We start from the raw sequence: 23,027 nt of genomic DNA, 5'->3' as shown, positions 1-23,027 counted from the left end.
TATCATATGTGACATGTTGCTGGAGCTGCTAATTCTCACCTACTGAGTGCAATTCTCACGGAAAGGACTCCAGTTATTTGCGTTCAGGCGACACCTCCAGTTTCCCACCTTTGGAGAAGCTGAAAGCTAAAGTTAATACTTCAGTTAATGTTTTGAGACACTGCAGGCTGCTCTGGCCGTCCACCCGTCCAGCCACAGACCGTCTCCTGCACGGCCTCACATGACGGCAGCAAAGAGGGTCTGGCGAGCACGGACTGCGGTGGAGATAAAAACTGTCTTTCCTGTCAGTTTTTCACATGCAGGCTGTTTGTCTTTAACAGAGACGCAGCCTTCAGTGTGAAACCTGCACCTTAAAGATACATTTTGCACTTTCAATGCAAAATGTGATCTCTGTGGCGTTGCAGCCTTTGCTTTCTGTTACCGAAATTGAAATGATGAGACTTTAAGTGCTGTTTTGGAGCAGCTGCTTATTGAGATATCTGAGGACTCAGAGAGCAGCGATGCTCTGACGTGTCGACAGGCAGCTAACTTTACGTAAGTTAGTTGTGCTTCATGGATCGCAGTCGGCAGTTCTCTCGGGACTTCATGATGCACGCATGCATTTGGTAAAGCCACACATCATCTGACATAATTCACTGCACTAAGCTGTTTATTGTCTTTTTTGACAGTGTGAAAAAGGATGAAAATAACAGCTTGGAGCATCACGTCCATCAGGATCACACCCATTTCCTTTGTTTTTGACCCTTTAATACCAGTAATATGATAGCTTCTTTAGCTACTTCAGATCATGTTTTATTTGTACTTTTTCCTTTTCTGGAATATCGAATCTGCTCTAAATATCAAGTTCCCCGATGAAAGAAATCGCTGGTGAGTGCGAAGCTCTTCTGGTCTTCTTTAATTAATAAAATCACTTCATGAGAAGTAGTAAATAATCAGCCTTTAACAACATACATTTCAACCTAAAATATATCACCGTAGTGACTTTCATTCCCTTTCTTATTGACAAACGTCTCTTTGACTGAATGCGTCCATGCAGAGGACAGGACAGAGTAGAAGCTATTACCACTGAAGTCTGATAAAAATTCACCTTGAGGCGCCGCTGACATAAATTTCTCGACGGTTTGCAAGCTCTCGTTAATAATGAAATGTCAGAAAAAGTGATGGCGTGTGAGCAGCTCCTTTGAGGAGCAACAGTGGAGGCTGGAGGGTCTCTGCGAGGAGCACCTGGTGGATATTATTCACCTCACAGGCGACTGCAGGATGTTCCTCACACGGACCGGTCGCAGGACTTGGACTCAGACCAGGAACCGTGATTTAGGAGCGTTTACAGGTGACACAGAGAGCAGAGGAGACGGGCAGAGGCTCACATTGATATTCTGCAGAGCGTCCCGGCTGCAAACAATCAAAATAACTGATTGTTTTTGTGTGGCTGAACGAGAACCTGTTACGTGCACGTGTGCTCATCTCACGCCTTGTCGCAGTAATTCCTCCTCTCAGCCAATGACTGCACAGTCAGAACACCGCCAGCTAAACCTCGAAAGCAAATCAGGCCGGCAACCAACCATGAACATTTCTACATGTCCTGGATCCTGCTGTAACACTATTGGTCCTACAGCTGCAGATACGACAGGAGGATTTACAGAATCACAGTACAAATGACGCACAGTTATTTTTACTGTTAATTCAGTTATTCTTTAAAGCTTTTTCTGTCTTTAAAATGTCAGAAAACAGCTAAATTGTTCTCAAATGGCTCATTTCGTGTGACAAACAGTCCAAAACACAAAGACATTCAATACACAAAAAAGTCACCCATTTCCACGCTGGAGAAGCTGAAACTACTGAAACACAAATAATTTTTTTCAATTTCAGAAGTTCAGTTTAAAATTGTTGTTGTTGAGACTTTCTGTTGATCAGCTGATCCTTTCAGCAGTGCTATGAGTCCACGGCTACGCTAGCAGCTGCAGGTGGTGCTTTAAGCTAAAGTCTAATGATGGCGTGCTAACATGCTAACCATGCAAATGCTAATATGCTCTATAATCTGGAAGGGCAGGGAACACTGTGCTGGTGTGGATCAGTCTTTGGAACCCTTCATATCTCATTCAGAGTGTTTTATATGGATGATTTGATCATTTTAAATTTCCCTGCATGGGATGAATCAAGTGTAGTATAAATAGAAAATATATGGTGTCAATGCAGTGTGTGAAAAAGCATCATGACAGGATATTTAGCAGAGTTTGCGCAGTGACCTGGTTGTGTTTGAGCAGCTCAGAGCAGAGATGCGACTCCCGTCTGTGTGTTCAGACTTTAGGAGGATCTTTTTTGGCCATTACGGCGGCTCACACTGGAACAATGACGCCTGTCTTAAGACGCTTTTGAGAAAGCCATCCCAGTTTCGGCTTTAGCGATTTGTCATGCTGCCACTTTGCCAAAGTGGGCTAAGAGTGCTTTTTTTTCTTTTTTTCTTTTTTTGTAAAGTGAGTGAAAATGCTGAGACCAAAACAAAAAGTCTCACACTGTTTCTGCTTCACAGAGACTGATCAAGGCAGCTCTGAGCCTCGCGCTGCAACCGCTGGCAGCTCGAGTTGCATCAGTGCAGCTCCGGCCTCAAACGCAGCTTTCTGTAGATGTTAGACCACACACTCATGTAGATCAAAGACACCCCATTTGTTCCACTCTGTCTCCTTTCACTGTAACAGCTGCGTACCTGACATCTGCTTTGTGTGCTGAAGAGCCTGTGTGCTGTACAGCTAGATAAAGCTTTTTTTTTTAACACAATGCAGGTCAATACTCACTCTGTTTATCAGATTTTGTAACAGCTCTGTTGATTCAAATGATATTTTTTGATATTTGTCTGCTTTTTTTTCCAGTAAACACATTAGTGGGAGAGGAGAGTGAGAATATTTTGAGAATTTGCTTCAACATGCGAGATCAATTGCAGGAAACGTCTGGTCTGCGGGCCGTTGCAGCCCGTGAGACTGTCCGTTCTGACCTCCGAGTCAATTCATAAACACAAAAGTAAAGTGTAAAAAGCAAGCCACTGTGCTCGGAGTGACGAAGAAGGCTCATCTCAAGCATCGCTGCAGCTACAAACATGCTAAACTGGACGAGCTGCAGGATGAATGCTCTTGGACGAGTTTGGATGCCCGACAAGCAGCTTTCACAGACCACGTTGTGACAGAGACAGTGCTCTGCAGGCAGGCTTTGTGGCGAACGAGCTAAAAGCTAAGAAGATAAAACGTCATTCAGAAGGAGAGGAGCTGCCACTAAAACTGCTCCAAAGTGTCAGTTTGTCTGGAATAATTCACAGAGATGAAAACCTGACGTGGAAACTCAGCGACAGCAAGCGTCTGTGTGGTTTGGCCTTGATGGTGGACGCTCCAAAGACCCTCTCAGAGCTGAACCTCGAGCTGACTGGCCTGGAAAACCAGCTGCGAGTTTAGAGATGATGCCTCATTCCTATTGGAGCAGCAGCAGGCTGACGGGCTGAGGCAGACGACAGCTTACGATCCGAGTGACCTCCCAGACTGGCCCGATAAGCAAGTGGTGCAGCTTTAAGGCGGCTTCGCTGATGAAAGAGTAAGATATCCACTTTGGAAGTTAAAAGTGGCGACTCGCTGGATGAGAAGTTAAAAGGAGATGTGAAGCGACGCCGCTGCTCTCGATGCCGGAGGCCGCCAGAAGCTGCACGGCTGCTCGTCACTGGAACGAAATGAGGATGTGGACAGAGCAGGCCAAAGCGGCACAACCCCGAGAGCAAGGTCGCTCTTCAGAGGGAATGACAGCCTGACGGACGCTTTACGAGGATGAAACAAGGTCTTTAATAAGGGTAGTGCTGAGATTATTATCCATTCACTCGCACACAGAAAACTGATTCCCCAAAATGTTGATAATCCTGTCACTTGTCAGAAAATCTGAAAAATAATCGACAGGTTAAAGGATAATGAAGCTTTAGCTGCAGGCCTGAACGACTAAACGCATTCTTTTAAAAATGCTTTAATCAAGTAAAAGTAGTAAAATGTGCTTCATCACTTCAGAAATGCTCAAATTTGCTTGATATCCTGCGGTTCAGACAAAGAATCTTGTGCATTGATTCTTGTGCCGGCTGCTGGTCAGACCATATTAATGGCTCTGGAGCCTGCGACAGGCATCTGCGTCTTATGGTTACGTCCTATAAACCAGATAACTGACGAAAACACGGCCAGCGTAAAGCTTAATTAAAACACTGAGGGCCTCGATGGGGACTTCACAGCAGCGAGACAAAAGCCGTGTGTGTGAGAGTGAAAGAGCACGGCTGAGGGTCTTTTCAGCATCACTCCCCCTCCCTCCACCCTGACTGTCACTTTCCATCAGGAAAACGCTCCACCTCTCCCTCTGTTCCTCCTCTGTCCTCACCTCTGTCAGCACCCCCCTCCCTCTCCGCAGGGCCGCTCCAGTCCCTTTCCTGCAGACACCAAAGTGGAATTCAGCCAGCTGGTCGGGGGCCATAATGGACCCCTGTGTACAGTGACACCGAAGCACCGTGTTGATCTTGCTAAAGACCTTCACAGAGCGATTACACTAATTACAAAAGTTCGAAAAGAAAGAGAATTTGGTCATTATGTCTGTATCTTTGGGTCATGTGACTGATCTGGTCTGGAGGTGACCTTCTGGGTATCTGCAGTCTTATGCAGCATGGTCCTTCTTTGCATTTCTAATCTGCATCATCAAACTGACATCCTGCAGCGTCCAAGCCATAAAGAACACACAGAGCTACGAGCTGCAGCTGATGTGTGCGCATGTGCTTCTGCACACATTCACATATAAAAACACACACTTCTGCAGCACCTGCTTCTGTCTCGTTTCTATTCCTCCTGCCTTCTTGATGTTTCTGTGCTAAATGTAGATTTCAGAGCTCCACTCTGCTCATTCTGCTTTCTTCTGACGCAAGTGGGATTTCACAGTGAGAGCTGATGCATACAGCACCTGACCTTTAGCACGTACATAGCGGGAATCCTTTTTACAGCTTCCTCCCACAGACCACCAAAACAGTTCCCACACACATTTACTACATACTAAACTTCATGAAAGACAAACAAAACCTAAAGCACTGCCCTCTTTGACAATCTGCAGCATTACATCTGCTCTGCAGGTTTACGGGCAGCATCCAGACCACAACCACAGCTTCTGCTGTGTGTCAGCTTAACACAAAACAGACATGAGAACACGAACGTCTCTTCTTTGTCTTCGGCTGTTTTTCAGCGTAATTAGTCGGGGAGGGCTGCCGGCCGAGGGAGACGAGCCAGAGGAGAGGAGGTTCTCACGCCTGTGGAACCAAAACAAACAAAGCCCCGCTCCGGCAGCACAGCAGCCAGCAGCCGCTGATAGGGTTATCTCTGCAGTCACACATGGGCCATCTCACAACAGTGAGCACCGGGCGGCTGCAACGGCCCGACGACTCCAGCAACACACACAGCGCAGACTCACGCATTAACACGCACACACACTTTGATTTGAAGGTTGAAGTGTAAGAAATGTAAACCGTAATAAACTAATGACGCTGCAGCTGTGGTGCATATTTATTTCCATCTCTCAGATCAGAAAGAAGCCTCTAAGTTTCAAGCCTTCGGGTGGAAGTTTGCAGCGGTTGACTGTCTCTGCGGGCCGGCGTTGCTGGGAGACAGTCAACTTCTGTGGTTACGACGCGTCACAGCGCCGTGTGGCCCACAGACTGCAACACAAGTTCCCCTTTCTCAACAAGATCACACTGTGTTCACTGTTAACTGGGACAGTAAAGGGCAAGCTGACATATTATCACCTTTTAAGCTAAAATGTTGAATTCATTAGCATAAGGTTGCAGCAGACACAGAGGAGCATCAGCAGACTTCTGCAGACACAATACGTCCAGAATTTAGACTACTTTCCTTACAGATGTGTTACAGGTCATGAAAACCCATCACACTGAGAACATTAGTCAGTGAGTCAGGGAGAGAAAACACTCAAGTGAAAGACGGGACCAAGCAACAGCTAACAATGTGAGCATAATATTCAAATTCTGAATAGTGCTGATGTTACATCTGCATTTAGCAATCATCGCTGATTTATCCATCCTTCATGAGTGTGAACTTGCTGGTCTCTCTGCTTTGTGCCATCCCTCCATCATTAGAGAAAATATAGAAGAGGTAAATGCTTAAAAGGCCGGCAGCAGAGGCAATATCTGCAGTGTGAAATCCATCAGACAGGCCACAAGTGTTGGTATATGATGGAGATGGCAGATAAGCCCATGTGTTTTGCTATGGGAGTGGGTGTAGTGAAAGGGGATCAGTCCACAGCAGTGTTTAGAGGTTCAAAAGCCCCTCTGGGGAGGAGAACGGATCGATCCTCCCTGGCCGGGAGCCAATCCTCTCCTTGCCTTCTGCCAGATATTCATCCACACTATATATAAGCCTCTAAGCCTGATGCTGTATATACAAAGCACTGGGGTTCAGGGTTTCACCACAGACTGCTGTTCTTCTACCAGTAGCTGTATTACGATCTCCACGCTGTGTTTCTGAACTAAATACAGATGTGTTCAGGCTGCCGCATGGTCTGTGGCGTGTGCGTTGTCGTCATGATGCTCTGATTAGAGGGAGCCGCGGAGATAAACTATAGCTGCTGTCTCATTAGTCCGAGTAACCCTGCCTGGTTCCCACCCACGGGAGCTCCTCCCAAAGCCACAGGAGAGCAGGGCACCCCCGAACGGCCTGCAGGGACGGCACGCGAACACCACAGCTGCCACAGCTGGCAGAGCGCACCATCACACACACACACACACACAGGGGAGACAAAGCACACTCAAATCTCTTCTCAGCTCTTGCCAAAAAATCTGCCTCAGAGGACGATCACTGGCTCGGCGACAAAATGGGGTTTCCCCACAGGGACGCTCCATAAGCCTGCAGTGGAGCAAGCGGCTGCGGGTGACCTGCTGAGAAACAAATATAGCAAACACTGGATGTGAAACAGATGCATCACAATCCACATTTAGACACGCTCGCTGAGGTCCTTTAAGCAGTGGTGCAACAGCAGCACTACAGCCTGGAAGCTAGGCCTCATGGGAGCTGGGATCGATGGCTGTGGCCCGGCAGACGTTGGCCCATGTTTGGGGACCGGAGGAGGGGGTGCAGAGGAGGAGGAAGGAGGAGGCAGAGGAGACCGCGGGTGTCCGGGCCGCTGTCCGTCAGACTCTGCCGTGACAGGTTTATCCCAACCGAAGGGGAAGGGAACGCAGCGAACGACGAGGGCCGACAAACGTCAGGCGAGGCCCCGCGCGGTGGGAACGGCCAACAAACGGCTCAGTGGCTCATCTCGCAGCCCGCGACACATGTGCTGCTCTGCATTATGTCCTATCAGAGGGGATAACAGCAACAAGAAGCTCCTCACGTACGACCTGCCTGACAGACGTGCAGAAACGCTGCCGCTCTCATATTCAGCATTTCGAACACTTTCTTCATAAAGAAAAGGAAATGCTAACACATCAGGAGCTACATACAGGAAAGTGCTGCTCAGCCAAGGCTTCAGACCTTATCATGCTTTCACATCTGCTTTAGCAACTCTTATAGGCACCAAAGAATACATAAAACTAGTCTGGCTGTTGTTTTTCTAATGACATAATGACTGAAATGAACTGAAATATTCCTCTAAGTGTAATAAAGCTGTTGACTGCATCCAGCATTAATGACACAAGTGGCTTCAGAGCAGGATAATAACACGTTATCTCTCCATAAAACCTCGGCTAAAACTCTATTCTTGATTTTGTAAATAATATTATTCTAATGTTCATATTTATTGTCGAAGGGTTAAGCATACACAGCTTCGAGCGGCCACAGACCACAGAATTTATAGCCTCAGCTGGTTTGTTACGCCCATCTGTAGACGGGTTGCTATAAAAATACACACAGTGCAACAAGCAAGCACATACACGACTACATCTTAGTACAGCTGTGGGTATTTTTGTAGTTTTGAACCATTTTGAGAAACAGTTCATTACATTTTGGCTGTTTTTTTCCATAAGGAAGCAGGTATTAGAAGGACAATTATGCCAAAGAGCAGATCCATGCACCATGCAGGTCACCTTCTGCATGTCCCATGTGAATCTCCCTGCAGCTCATGTGATGCTCTGATGTTACATAAAACCTTCGAATAAAAGACTGAGAGTCCTCTTCATGCTTCAGCTCAGCAGAGGTGATAAAACATGTTTTTTTTGTTTAATTGTGGACTCAATCAGTGTCTGGATTCATAACACAGACAAATGCAGCTGAATCAGACGTGAAGAATAACTCAGGCAGCTGAGATCCATCCAAGGTTGGTTCCAGCAGATGTCTAAAACCGCCCCCACATTTTGGCTTCAAACAGGAAGGTGAATCCAGAGACAAACACACAGTGTGCTGAGATTTGTGAAACATCTGGTCATATTTAAAAAGGCAGCAGTCATCAGGAAAATCACCTCAACCAAACAAAAGGCTGTCTGAGACGATTTTCCTCTAAAGCGACGGACGCTGCTGGAGGTGGAACAGTCCCTCAATCTGGATGATCCTGCTCTGTTACAGAACAGCCATAAAACATAAAACTGAAGAGCAACTTTTTGATTGGCCGCTCAATAGTTCAGGCACAGTGAAATATTGCTCCAGCGTCAAATATATCAGCAGATTTCCCCATAAGCTGTTCATCCTGTGCATCGCGTGGGGTGAAATAAATCGAGCTAAAGTGGCAGAAAGCAGGGGGCCTGTCTCCAGCACAATAACTGAGCACAGTAACTGTGTCACCAACCACTTCTGTGATTGCCATCCTTACAAAGGAATGACATTCAGTGAATACAGTAAGCTGAGGAGCGTGTGGAGCGCGGCGCTCAGCTCCGCCACTCATCTGCCTGATGAATGCACAGCCCCCTCGAACGCCGCGACCTCTGGCAAGGTCACGGCTTTCAGCTGCAGCCGCATGAAGACGCTCCTGAATGAATAAACCATCGCTCTCTTCGTCATCCGGCTGCTTTGCGCCCTGTTTGTTGCCTCTGAGCTCAACCTGTGGCTCATTGACGGGAGTCCCAGAGCACACGGGACATTCAGGACTCGTTTATTCCCCTGAAAGTTACATAAGATGTGTGCAGCAACCACATGAAGGCTGTAATGGGTCCCAGTGTGATAATATGGCATCACTGGTGGTGATGGTTTATTTCTGTGTGTCAGACATTGAAGCTACTGGGTGAACGTCCACGTCATGTATTGATAGCTGCTGTGGTTATGTGGTCTTTGCTCGACACCCCCCCATCTGTGACACCTGTGCACACGGACAGGAAGCCGCCACGTCTCTTACCTGTGTCCTGTCGAAACTGGTGCATGGACTGCAGGTCGATGATGTAAGGAGACAGCTGACCGTCCACCTGCCCCAGAACCACGCTCCCCCGGGCGTCCCCCTTCAGCACATTCTCAATATGGTGGCAAACGGCTGCGGTGTAGGGCCTCCAGCGCCCGTGTTCGTTCAGCCACTCCCACACCACCACCCTGGCCAGGTTCTGAGGGGGGTACCCCAGCCCATTGACGGGCACCAGCAACCCCGATCCAGGACGAGCCATCTCCTTCTGTGCGCTTCAGCTGCTGGTGATGTCCCGGGCTCGAACAGCACTGCCAGTCAACTGACACACTGGGACATCTTCATCAGAGGCAAACAGAAAAAGCTCGAATCAGCAATTAGCACAGTGGTCCTCGATTATCTCATGCTGCTTTCAAGTGAGCAGCCCTGCTGGAGTCATCGTCCACAGGTTCTGTGCGACTGCTGGCGCTTTGATCAGCCAAGAGCAGCCTCCGTCCTCTGGTGTCTTGTCGTGTTTGAAGTGGCAGACGTTGATGATGATGATGATGATGATGATGATGATGAGATTTGCAGCTGTAGCAGCCTCAGTCCTCCACAGGCGACCACAGCAGATCAGCGGCAGGTAAACAGGAGGCGCTCTCTAAACAAAAGACGAGGAGCAGAAACACTGGTAAACAAACGCTGTGATGTCTCCCCTGAGTTCTTCCTCCACAGCCTGTTCGAGAGGAGACGATACAAACTAACCAGCTCTGTGCTACAGTCCCATCAGTGGCCTGTGCCTCTGGGCTATTCTGTTTACTTAAAGTGGAGTGACAAAAAAATGAGCCTGTGAGCTGCTTCAGCAGCAGAATAAATGTGATTGTCATCAGATTTGTGCAGAGAGGACAGAGCCGAGCGCAGAGCCAGATGCTGTCCGAGCAGACACAATATCACTCAGACATTTTCCACGCAGAGAGCTGCTCAGGTGCAGCGGATGCAAAGCGAGGCACGCTGTCTCTGTTGCTCCTCTGATTTCTCCACAGCATTAAATCTTCAGGCTCATACTGAATGCACGGCGCGCACGCACTGATTGTGGTGATACAGACCTGTAGGCTGCAGCTGTGGTGCCACACATCTGTCAGGTAGAGGCTGCATTTCAGGCTCCGGCCGAAAATCTGATTGGAAAAGAAAAAAAAAACGAGGTGCAAATCTGGAAACGCACCTGCCTTTTTACATCTGTGATTTCCACATTTTCTCCTCTCCCAAAAACTGAGCTCCTCCTTCAAACGCACCTCCTGCCGCTCCGGTAATCCAGCGTTAGTGCAGAGAACCGAGGCGACGTTTGATCCCCGCCAATCCGCCACAGACTACACCAGCTTGTTGGTCCGCTGTGTTAAAGTGGATGCATGCCCCAGATGCACGGGTGTCAGTGCGTGAGGTGCGGAGCCGTCCCGCCGTGCACGCGCATTTCTGCCCGTGACGCCCAACGTCACGCACCCACTCGGTAAACACGCAAATGTCGCCGCTCGCAAATTACCCGCAAATGTTCAGAGCACCTGTAAGGACAGCCGCCGACAATCACCCACAGTGTCAAGTAAGCTTAAAAACACAAAATTATACAACTTCCGGTGTCTGTTTCAAAATAAAACCCCTGCTGACACGTGATTACACTGAGAACAGAGCGAGGCATGTCAGATGAAGAGGAAACAGCTTAAATAGCAGAAAAAAAGAATATTCTCAGCCATTTTTGACTGATGTCACCGGATGGAAATATTTTATTTTAACGGAGCAAATTTTAACATCTTGGACAAACGCAGACAAAAGTCTATAAATGAGCTTGACTTGATATGGAAAGTTTGGAATCACACATGGATCAAATATGGGTATTAAAATACAGTGTTTGTACTATTGCATAGCAGAAAAACACATAACACATTAGAAAAAATATGTATAAGCACAAAATGTAACATTGCACAAGATGTAATGGCCGTTCGCAAAATGTGAAACATAAATAAGTGCAGAAAGTAAGTTTGTGATGTGATGAGAAACAGCATCATCCCAGGGCGACGTTAAGCGATGCTGGAGCTGATGGGATGAAGGACCGTGTGGATGCAGCCGTCTGGTGCTGAAGGAGCTGCTTCAGAAACCCTCAGCCGGAGACGAACGGCGGCTACACTCTGATGAGAGCAGAAAGTTCACTGATGGATTCATTTTCTGGTTGTTTGTGTACAAACTGTTTCCCGTGGACCATCCTGTCATCACAAAGGGCATCATGACACTGAGGTCTCATTAAGTATCTGAAGCTGTAAAGAAGCTAACTGCTAATTGTTTTTCCTGGGGGGGCTTGTTTTTAGGACCTTTCCAGGGTGCAGATGCTTTATTTTTCACAGAATTATTCTACTTTCAGATGCTTCTGAAGAATCAACATTTCACAGATGATTTCATGGATGATTGATGATGATGATGCTGCTTGTGATAACATATTTTTGCACACATTTCACGTGTAACTGATGTCAATGTCTGCCTGTTGCAGCAGTCTGCCTCAACTTAACAGCTTCAAGTGAAATTCTGCTGAATGGGGCAACAGTACCATCTGCTGCCAGAGTGAAGTAACTGCAAAAACAGGGAATATTTTGGAAATCCTCAGCAGAGAGAAGGACTCCTGAGATCACAGCTCTTCCTGGTTTTCTCACTGGTTATAAAGAGTGTTTTAAATGATAGAGAGCCTTGTCCACTGCTTAGATCCTCCAAAATACATCACGTTTTTGCACTTAGACACGTGACACAGGTCGTTTCAGGTGCAGCTACGCCTGTCACCTGTGTGGGTGGAGCAGCTTGTCTCCAAACTCAGGTGAGTCTTTAACAGGTTTGAATGGGACTAATCATTTATGTGATATAGAATCAGTGTTAACAACTGAAAAATATCATTTTAATGTCAGCTCTGGATCTTTTCATCATCATTTTAATCAAAAAAAAAATAAAAATCTAGCATTCAGGCATTTGCACACAAATTGCACCAAATGTAATCACATGTAATTATATGAATTGCACTAATTGCAGCTTTAGCACATTACATCAAATCCCTCATGAGCGCAGTGTCATCCAGTGTCTGTTTATGTGGAAATGAAGCCATGTGAAAGACTTACCTGTGGTGTGAATCCAGCCACGCTGGTCATCACAGCTCTAAGAACAGCCTTCAGGAAAAAATCCACAGAAACCCTCATGATGAAATGGATGCAGACTTGACGACACTGTGAATGATGCTGTAGTTAATGCTGCCACAGTAATGCTCATCTCAGTGCAGTCTGACTCATGTGAGACATATGGAGGACTAAAGGCTGAGGCTCAGCAGACCTGCAGGGAATAAAAGTCTTTTCAAAGAAATGCTCTCCTTTATTCAAACCCAGCTCTTTTCATTTGGCTTCATCAGTCAGACTCTCTTGCCAGCTTCGCGTCTCTGCTCATGACAGATACAGAATCAAACAGACCCCCTCAGCGCCTGTAGGCTGGTGCGTTTGAGTAAAAACGAAAAATACTCCTTTAGTGGTGAATCTGGCAGAGATCATTCATCCGCTTCAATCCACAGACTGCCTCAGCTGTCGGGAGAACAGCGCCATCATGTGGCCTCATGTGGAGGGACGTGACCTGATGTTAAACTACAGGGTGAGTCTCCAACAGCAGTCAGTCAAAATAATCCGGCCTGGGATGAAGTTTTATAGCTTTTACTGTAACTTACATAAACACTTAAACACTTATTTCTGTATATTTTTGTTTATTTAATTCTATTCCAGTGTTTTATTTTACTGTGTTTCATGTAACACTTTTATATGTTATTTTATGCCATTCTGTGGTTTTGCATTATATTATTTAATGTGACATAATGTCATGTTTCATGTTTAATTCTACCAATTTTTCGACATATTTTGTTTTCTTTTCCACATTTTTTTTGTGTTTGCTGTCATTGGACTTCACTGTCCTTTGCACACTTTCTTTGCATTTTATTTTTTCGCTTCGTGGGACATTTGCAGAATCACATTCAAAATAAACGACTCACATTTTTCTCCAATGTTACACATGAAAACTTGATGTGAGGACAGTATAAACCACGTGTTTGTGTTTAGTCAACACCGTATTTCAGATGACTAACCCAGCCCTCCCACATGCACACAGTCAATACAATTCAGTGGAAAAAGTTTAATAGTGAGTAAAATACATTGAAATCCTTTCAAATCAAGCAACTCCTTGTTTTATAACATCAAAAAATGCAAAAGTAGAAGATAACTGTTATTTGTGCTTTTTCATTCGAAACCGAATGCTTTGATTTTAAACATAATATTGTTTTTTTTTTTTACAAATATACATGAGGATATACAGCATCACAGACGTCTGGATATGTGAACAGTGTTATTTTCCTGCATCGTTCATGGAGATAACATCACCGGCTTGACCCTGAAATGACCCTGTACAATATAAATGTCATTAACAGAGAGCAACGTGTTTCATGAGCTGTCCGTCAAACGCAAACTGTCCGTCGGGTGAAGAACCAGTGAGGCTGACGGTGGGAGGCTCACAGAACAACATATATGAAGAGAGCCATGATAGCAGCGCTGATGAGCCCAGAGATGGGAACTGTGACAAACCAAGCGATGAAGATGTTCCTGAACAGGCGCCAGTCCACGGACTTCCTGGAGCGCAGCCATCCCACGGCCACCACAGAGCCTACCTGTGTTCACATGGGTTAAAATCACAGGTGTGACTCATGGCTCCACGAGTGTTCAGCAGTCGTGTGGTTTTTAATTTCCTTACCTTGCAGTGGGTTGTGCTGACAGGAAGCCCGATATTGGAGGCCACAACGACGGTGAGCGCTGAAGCTAGCTCGATGCTGAATCCGCTGAAATGGACGAAAATGTGTCAGCATGTTTTGACAGAAAGATTAACCAGAGTGTCAGGTTATAAATGTGTGGCATACCTGGAGGGGGTGATGGGTGTGAGGTCTTTGCCCATGGTCTGGATCACTCTTCGTCCCCACACCCAGAGTCCAGCACAGATGCCCACTCCGCCATAAAGAAGCAACCAAATGGGCGTCGGTGCGTTGGACACCACGGAGCCGCCATCATAGAGCAGCCAGAGAGCCACCAGTGGACCAATCGCATTGCTAGTGAGAGAAACGGCTTATGTGACTCCTCTGAATGATCAGCACAGACACGAATCCCTCAGCAGAAAACCAGCGTCTCCTACCTGACGTCGTTGCCTCCGTGAGCGAACGAGCCAAAGCACGCCGTGAGAATCTGCAGGAACTGGAAGAGCAAGGAAACGGCCGGCTGGTCGACCTCCAGCTCGTCCTCCTCCACGGGGAGGTCTGGGCCGGCTTCCTGAGTCACGCTCCCGTCCTGGACTGTACTCCCGCTGGTCACCGCTGAGCTGTAGCTGCTGTAGCTGTCCACCCTCGACCTCCTCTGCAGCCCGCCGTCCAGGTCCTTGTACTTGGGATCCCCCTGAATGCCATAAATCGCCATGGTGTAGGAGGTGTAGCTGTTGTTCCTCCTGATGGGCCGCTCCTCTGTGTCGCTGTCACCGATGCAGTCTCCGACCTTCGCCATGTGAAGCTTGTGCAGCAGGTCTTTGTAAAGGCCAGAGTCTTTGTGGATGGTGTGGGAGCGTCCACTGTGAGGATCAGTGATCATCATGGGGCCTACGGTGCCATTCAGACCTGTGAACATACATCAGTTATTGGTGAACTTAGTCAGAATTACTAGCAGTTATTGGGCTGTGGGTTTGAGTCCTTTCAGTTCTCACCATTGATGCCGTCCAAGTCTTTGGTTTCCATGTCGTTGCTGTCCAGATCAGCTTCATCTGAGCCTCCGAGTTTGAAAGCCACCTTCTGGCAGTCTGCTGGAGGGGTCTGGGGTCGAGGGTCACGGGGCGCTGGGGGCTGCTCTGCTGCTGCAGGTTTGCTGGAGTTTTTCTCCATCAGTGGAGTTTCGCAGGGAGCAGCAGCCGTTCCTCCTGAATCACATTAGTGCTCAACTGTGATCAAGTACGTCACACTGCGGCCAAACTGCCCGTGAAGTCCGAAAGCGGAAACATACTCACGTTGGATTTTCTTCCTGAGGCGTGGACACACAACGAACCAAACGACCAAAGCTGTGACGAAGGCACAGCCCAGCGAAATGCACAGTGTACCCCACCATGGCACTCTGTCAAAACCCAGCACTGTGCACACAGACAGGGACATGAGAGAGAACGCCGTCTCAGATAAGGAGAAACTTCACCGCCTCTTTAATTTATTCTGAAGCTGCTCCTTTGAAAAGAAACTGTTAGTACTTTAACATCCCTGTAACTTACTTTAAAAACATCCTCATAGGCATGTTTTAGAAACACGACCCTGACGGCATTTTATGCTTCTAAGAAAAATAAAATCATCTTTCCAGAGTAGCCACACCTCCTCCTCTCTCATTGGGTGTGGTCATGTGACAAAATGATAAAAGTCTACTCCAGCGTTTCAGTGTGTTCAACGCTATCAGCAGGAGGACACACTCGTCCAATCAGATAGCGAGAAACAGGCCGGTCTTGCAGCCAAGTGATAGCACACTGAGAGGTCACTCACGCTTGTAGTCGGGTCACTTTTCTCTTAATGCTCACACAGAAGGTTTAATACAGGTTAGTATGACAACACTGAAGTTCCCCTAACAGACACAACTTACCTGTTCCTTTATGTGGACAACAGCAGCTTCACAACCAATGAAAAGCTGCACAGTAACAAGAGGTTTTCATCGGCTAAGAAGCCACAACAGTCACACAGAAGATATAATGTTTTGTGTCTCTGTGTCAGAAAATAGCGTGTTGGCTGGAACGTGTGTGAGGTATCAGTGTGAGACGTGCGCTCTGCTGTATTACGCTGTAATTTTGCACAGCGGGAGTTATGGTGTGTTACACTCCTTGACCCACACACACCGGCCTGCAGCCTTCAGTGAAGGGCCCAGGCCAGTTGACTTCTTGATAAGTTCAATCCTGCAAATGAAACAAAAAGGAGTGGAAATTGTCCATTTAATAGTTGCATCTTTCTCAAATTCCCATTCAACTGCTTTTACTTTATTCTTGTTGTGTTTGGTGTCTTTAGTCTCCTGAAATCCTGTCTTAATCAGTGTCTGGAGGTTTTGTCACTGGTGTTATCTTAAAGGGAACAGCTCACGAGACAGAGATGCCAGAGTGGGTGTCCAAAATAAGAACAATGTGGAGTCTTTAAAATGAAATGTTTCCTCGTTTCTTGCAGAATGCCATCAACTCTCCTCAGTGACATGTGTTCAGACCTCACCTCGCTCCAGGGATGTCAACAGCTGCTGTGTTGTGAGCGTGAATCAAGAGGAGCGTGGGTGTGGGTGGAGTGCAGTGTGTGCACGTGGTACTCACGTGGTGCTCCTGTAAACATGATGGAGAACAGGTTGATGCCCATAGTGATGGCGTAGAAGACGGGAAGAGCTCTGAGGCCGTTGGGGACGGGGTCGACCTGTGGAGATCAGTGTGTGAGACACAGCTGGCTCATACGGAAAACACTGGCGAATATCTGCTTTCTTCCGTTAGATAAGATTGACGCCACTCTGAAGCAAACAGGCAGCAACAGCTAGCAGAAGGCTAACGTAGCTTAGCACAAAGACTAGACTGTTCAAAGGTACCAAAATCTGCCTACCAGCACCTCCAACGCTCATCAACTAACACACTGTCTTCAGTAGAGCCTGCAGCTTCCTGGACTCCATGAAGGGATGCTTTATGGGTTTTGTGCTTTGCTTTCTGTACAGATCAAACTAACGATGTATAATGTGTTAATTGGAGGAGCTGATTGGTGCATTTTGTTTTCTGTTTCTCTGTTTTTACAGTCTTCAGTGAAGTCAGCCAGCTGCTGGTGATGGCTGCGTGTTTGTACAGACGAGCAGTGTCAATCTTATCAGGCAACTTTCTGCAAGGATGCAGTTAAGCACGTTGCCCAAAATGTCTCCTTTAAGTACGATTTTGAGGTATTTATATTGTTTTTCCATTTTAAGCACTTAACTACTCCACCACAGTAAAGAGGGACATATTGTACTTTTTATTCCTCTATTTTAACAAGCAGCTGGACTTAATATTTACTTTGAAGAGTGAGATTTTAGATTTTAAAAACACCATGTAGTCAAAGCCTATAAAATATAATGTGTTACTACAGATGAAACAGTGGCTCCAAACCCTTTTGATTTGTACTAGTTATATATAAAAAAAAGAGTCTAGATGGGGCCCCTTGTCACGTTTCAGATGTCTATCAGTTGTTTGAAGTTCCGAAGAGCCATTTCTCCTCTAAACTCCTTACATGGTTTAATTTAACCGATCGAAGCCCCAAAGTATCATTTGAACGCAGTATTTTACTTGTGATGGAGTATTTCTATATTGTGACTTCAGATGTCACTTATGGATCATGTCCACAGGTTAGTGTTCGGGTTCGACTTACCTTGTTCAGAATGAATTTACGAACAAAAAAGAAGAGGATTCCTGACATGATGCCTGACAGCACAGGTGACAGGAACCAGGACGCCACTTTGGACAGCAAAAGACATTAAAAACGACATTAATTAACAAGCTTTTAAAGACAGCTGAGTTTCAGATTCAACAGATAATCGTTTGAAAAGGTGACGAGTAGTAACACATGCTCACCGATGCGCAGGATCTCCATCCATCTGACCCCTTGGTGACCTCTGGCTACCATTGAGAAGCCAATTGTGGCTCCAACAATGCAGTGGGTTCCAGAAATGGGGAGCTTCAGGAATGATGCAACCAGCTGCCACACAGCAGAGCCTTCAGGACAAAAACATGAGCAAGGCCTGTTCTCACAATCCGAACACACACTGGTCAAACATCTCCAAACATCTCCCTCGCTCCCGTTCGAGTTCAAAAGAAACTTCTCTGAAACATGTGAGAGCCTACCAAACATGGCGCTTATGGACCCTGCCATCAGGACGTGTTCAGAGCCGTTGTACATCCGGACGTCAATGATCCCCTGACGGATGGTCTCGCTGACTTTGGCCCCCAGCAGCACTGAGCCCACCGTCTCGAAGACGGTGGCCAGGATGCAGGCCTGGCGCATGGTGACCACTCCGGAGCCCACCGCGGTGCCGAAGGAGTTGGCCACATCGTTGGCCCCCACGGAGAAAGCCAGGATGAAGGCGATGATGAAGCCCAACACCAGCAGCCACAAGTAGCCTGACATGTCAGACTGGGAGGCCAGAGCCGCGGTGGTGGCAGCAGCCAGGGTCGCTAGAGTGGTCGTATCCATCACGACGAGTTCAAACAAGCAGATTTATGTGGTGTGACTGTGGCTTCTGAGGTAACGTGTCTTTATAAATAAATTTCTACAGCAAAATGTATGACAGAACCCCTTGGTTCAGTTCTTAAGGTGCTAATTGTGAGAAATGTATTGTGAGCAAAGTGAGCAGAGTTCTTCTGTGGGCTTCATCATAAAGTGAGAAGGTAAAGAGGCGGGAGAGACATCCATTGTGACTGCGAGCCTCTGATGATACACACTGCAGAAACACAGAAATGCACGAGTTAGTGGTTAATGCTCTGTATTTACCGGGTCCAAAACAAAGGCTGAGTCGAGTTACATATTAACAAGCCCAAACTGACACGAGCACACAGCACGGATCGCTTTGTTCCCCAGGTTTGATTTACAGCCGCATGCAGTGGCAGAGGGAAGTGCTCATGATCAAGTGTTTTATATCAGCAGTAAGTCATTAGTGGTGTGAACCACATCAACATCACTGTGGCGTTACATGTCTGTGGACAGCTGAGTTAGTCACTTTCTTTACCATATTCATGACAAAAAGAGGAAGAAGACCATCAACAGCTTCATAAACTATGCAGGTTTTATAAGCATTAATATCCCCAAAATAAAGATTGCTGCCTTATTTTAAGGTTGATCACGTGAATCAAGCATACTGGACACAGAGCAGTTACTTTCTGCTAACTTCAGTGTTTTATTTCCTGGGGAGCTTTAATAGGATTTTCTAAGATCTTGGACCAATAGCAGCTCACACTAAAATGAAATTAAATCCATCCTGTCACGAAATCTTGTCTATAAAAGCACTTTCTCTCAAACATTCAACACGTGAGCGTCACATAATCACACTGGCCTGGCCTCTCAGATTCCAGTTACGTAGTAGAAGCACAAATAAATCCGCTAAAAACTTCAAAAAGAGACTTTGGTGCTGCGAAGAATTGGCCCATTCAGGTCTGCCGGCGGTCAGTCATTCAGCATCAGTATAGAAAATAACGGCATGTTAATCTCCTTAGCGGCTCTTGCGTAATTCAAACGGAGGGACAACACAGAAAAAACAAAGGAGAAAAGGCAGAAGAAGAGAGAGAGAGGAGAGAAACGCACTTACACCTGGCTGGAGCGGAGGTGTGCCGCGCTGCTGTGCGTCCTGCTGTCAGCTGAGCGCAGCGGTTTTACGCGCACTGAGGATGTTATGAACAGCTCTCAGGCATGTTTGGAGGCTCCTGCTGGAGGTCGGTTTATATACTGAGCTGGTCTGAGTACACGCCTTTCCACTCCGGTCATGAGACTGCAGCTAATGTTTAGCTTGTTTGTTGGCAAGGGGGAATAATTACAGTTGTCTTTAATTATGTTGCTTTGCTGCATATGAACCCGAAATCCCCAAATGCTGTTTTTCCTCGCCACCATGGAAACACAGATGGCTTTTGTTTTTACTTAATTACATCTTGTTGCTAAAGAAAAATACGAAAAAGCATTTCAGGCTACAGAGTGTTTATGGTAATCACGTTTTCTTTTTATGTAATCAGTGAGATATTCCCATAATATTCATGGATACTATATATAGTCCTGCTTATTCCTCGTATCTACACTAAAGAAAGACAATGAGCTTGAGCAGCTCAGTCTGTCATGTGCTGAAATGACTACAGCTTGCAGTTAAGTAACAGCATGGGCCCCACTCTGGTGCCACCTACTGGCCAAACGTAACCTTTCATTCCCAGTAAGGTTAGAAAAACAGGACAGTTTATATTCAGGTTATAGATTCTTTCAAGTCTCTTTCTCCTGGTCTGTCTCCATCTGATTTTAAGGATGTTAATGTTGAGGAATTCCCTCCAGAGAGAAATATATTCTGCCTATATGTCTGAGTTTAGTCAGCGGATAATCACCTGCAGTGTGCATAGCTCATTAAGCAAGCGTGCAAAGCAGAAGTGAAGCAACAGCCACAAACTGTTACTGATCAACCCGTTATTCTCCATGAATTACTGAGGAGCTCCTCCAGAGCGTCAGCAGAACGGACCTGTTTCTGAGGCGCCACAGTACACTGCCTCCAAATCTGCTGATGAGTTCCTCTTCATTACTCATTGATGTGGTGCCTGCTGGATGATGTAGTTTCTGTGACACCTGACAAGTCGCACAAATGCTACCTGTGCGGAACATTTTGACCTCCCCAAAGCATGTGACGAGGAAATAAAGGATGTGACTCAGGGCTGAAGACAGAGGTGAAGGTGGCAGAAAACCTGCAGCACCTGAGCTGTCTGCATGTGCTTTGGGTAAGACGAGAAGGTGACAGTGAGCCCATCCTGTGTCATATCAAAGTTAGCATGCCACACACATCTACAGCTCATTAAGCAAGCACTAAGTGCATCTAAGTGCAGGGGCGGCTGTGTGGAGCAGGTCGTCCACCAATCAGAAGGCTTGAAGGTTTGATTCCTGGCTCCGAGCGCTTTGAGGGGTCGATAGAGGAGAAGAGAGGTGCAGAATAAATGTCCATTCACTTTAAATCCATATGGATAAACGGCCATCATCCACCCACAAGCTCACTTTCCTGCACCATTCTCGCAGTGTCTTTGGTTTCTTTTCCCATGATTCTTTTCCTGAGATTTAATCAGCAAACCGAAAGATCTGCAACAGCTAAGACCTTTCTTTGAAGAAAACGTTGACATCCGATGGTTTTATTCTAAGCAGAGCCATCGCTGACTCAGAAATATGAAGACCAAAGACCAACTCGTGAGGGAAATGACCAAAACATGACTAAGAGAAACCACATTTTTACATCGGAGACAGTCAAGAGACATTATGACCATTTCTGAAAAAAGCTACCAGATGTTAAAACCAAATCCTCATTCAAGGCCACATTCAACCCTGAAGTACAGAAAATGTGATTAATATAAAAGCTTTTCAGCCTGCTTGTCTCATATTCCAGCCCACTGCTGCCATGTTAGTGTTTTATTCTATTGTAAAAGTAACATAAAATTTAGTTTTGAATAAGAATCAGTGCAGAGATTTTACAGCCGATTCTTTGTAGTTGCTGCTTTTTCAACTGAACGGGATTTTTCTGTATTTACGAGTTGTTTCTGTCCTGAAAGAGGCCTTTTGTGGTGCTCTTATGTCTCTTAACATCAGGCTGAATTCTGTGGAATATTCCATCTCACATGCATCGTTTCTTATCGCTCTGACTCGCTGCTGAAGGTTATATAAAGTTTGCTCCTGAAGCGAACAATCGTTATTCAAACAATTATCCATCTTTGATCGCTTAATCTGACGAGGCTGAACGGCGAAGCATGCGCTGCTCCACAACAGACGCGCAGCCGTTCCATGCAATCATGTTCTCATGAGATTAGAGCTGCAATTTTGATTATTTACAAAATGCTTCATGCTTTGTTGACAGTGATCTAACTTTTGACAGACAAGACAAAGTGCAGGAACTTTCCCAGAGGGCTCGGCCAATCTTCAGCACTGTGGTGCATACTTAATTACTACTGTTGCAGTCAAATTGACTTAAATGTTGTTTTCTGCCTTGTTTGAGGTATTCAGGATCGTAATTATCTTTTATTGTTGCCTCAAACAACAATGTGCATTTGTTGTGGAGCAGCTTGAGAAGGCTTTTCTCTGAACATTCTCATAGCCAGATGAAGACTGTTTTCGACTGAGATGTTCTGGACGACAGAGGACAAATTCCTATTTTACAGAGAAAACTTTGATGTAACTGCGGTTTGCAGAGTCTGTCTGTAAACAGGTATCACGCATCGAACACAGCCGGCGTTAGTGCTGTCAGATGAGACGTGAAGTGGGTTTGAATGAAGAGTGGTGTGTGTTATTCTCTCTCTCCTCACTTTCTGAAGGTCACTCTGTCAGAGATCTCTCACTCAACAACAAGCTGACCTGCAGAGTTGTGTTTGTAGCTGTTTGTGCTGTTCATCGTGCAACTCGAGACCGTTTCTCATTCAGCGTCGGCTGCTTCAGGTTTACCTAAGGGCCTCTAGATGGCATCAATGCCCCAGTTCAGGTTACACGGGCTAATGAATACACTCCATGTGGAAATACCAGTTTAAACACTTAATGAGGGAGAGTAATAACCAGCCGTTTGGTCACTGTTTGCTCCTTTATGTGCAGACCTGTTAGATGTAAACTTTATGTTACTGTATTGTGGACTTTAAGCTGCAGAGTCTTAACTCAAACCACACAATGGCATCAACATACACTCCTTTAATGCTTTAGCTTAAGAGTTTTCAGGCAAAAAGACATTTAATTTTCCTTTCCAAAGATGTTCGGAACATTTCGGTTATTCCCCACTTCTTTAGAATCGACCAACTCTGTAATTCCAAAGACAGAAGCTTCGGACTTTTTTTTAATGTTGCTTATCATATTTAAAGTTAGACAAGATAGAACATGCAAATAAGTAACTGAAGAGCTCGGCTGGTTCTCATGCTCA

The 23,027-nt window shown here is 46.1% G+C and overlaps 2 protein-coding genes across 4 annotated transcripts in view; both read right to left on the bottom strand.

Moving 5' to 3' along the window:
• dtx1 (deltex 1, E3 ubiquitin ligase) overlaps positions 1-10,997 on the bottom strand; it is a 40,039-nt gene extending 29,042 nt beyond the window's left edge. For 2 of the 3 annotated variants that reach the window (XM_076730495.1, XM_076730497.1), the window contains exons 1-2: positions 10,407-10,997; positions 9,325-9,961 (exon numbers count right to left, since the gene is read on the bottom strand). In XM_076730495.1, the coding sequence (XP_076586610.1) occupies positions 9,325-9,583 (259 nt within the window). In that variant the 5' untranslated portion in view covers positions 9,584-9,961; positions 10,407-10,997. Of the gene's footprint in view, positions 1-9,324 lie in introns of all 3 variants that reach the window. The other variant, XM_076730496.1, reaches the window with a different exon arrangement.
• Positions 10,998-13,589: 2,592 nt separating this feature from the next.
• On the bottom strand, positions 13,590-19,822 carry slc20a1a (solute carrier family 20 member 1a). Its single transcript, XM_076731020.1, has 11 exons — positions 19,707-19,822; positions 18,250-18,845; positions 17,980-18,120; positions 17,777-17,862; positions 16,711-16,807; positions 15,394-15,513; positions 15,097-15,306; positions 14,539-15,010; positions 14,270-14,455; positions 14,107-14,191; positions 13,590-14,023 (listed from the first exon to the last, which is right to left on the bottom strand). The coding sequence occupies exons 2-11, from the start codon at positions 18,596-18,598 to the stop codon at positions 13,868-13,870; spliced, it is 1,902 nt and encodes a 633-aa protein (XP_076587135.1). The 5' UTR covers positions 18,599-18,845; positions 19,707-19,822; the 3' UTR covers positions 13,590-13,867.
• Between the last annotated feature and the right edge of the window lie 3,205 nt (positions 19,823-23,027).

The sequence above is a fragment of the Chaetodon auriga genome, chromosome 5 (genome assembly GCF_051107435.1).
Source record: "Chaetodon auriga isolate fChaAug3 chromosome 5, fChaAug3.hap1, whole genome shotgun sequence".
Lineage (NCBI taxonomy): Eukaryota > Metazoa > Chordata > Actinopteri > Chaetodontiformes > Chaetodontidae > Chaetodon > Chaetodon auriga.
Note: the sequence above shows the minus strand (reverse complement) of the source record. Positions and strands in the feature narration are given on the sequence as shown.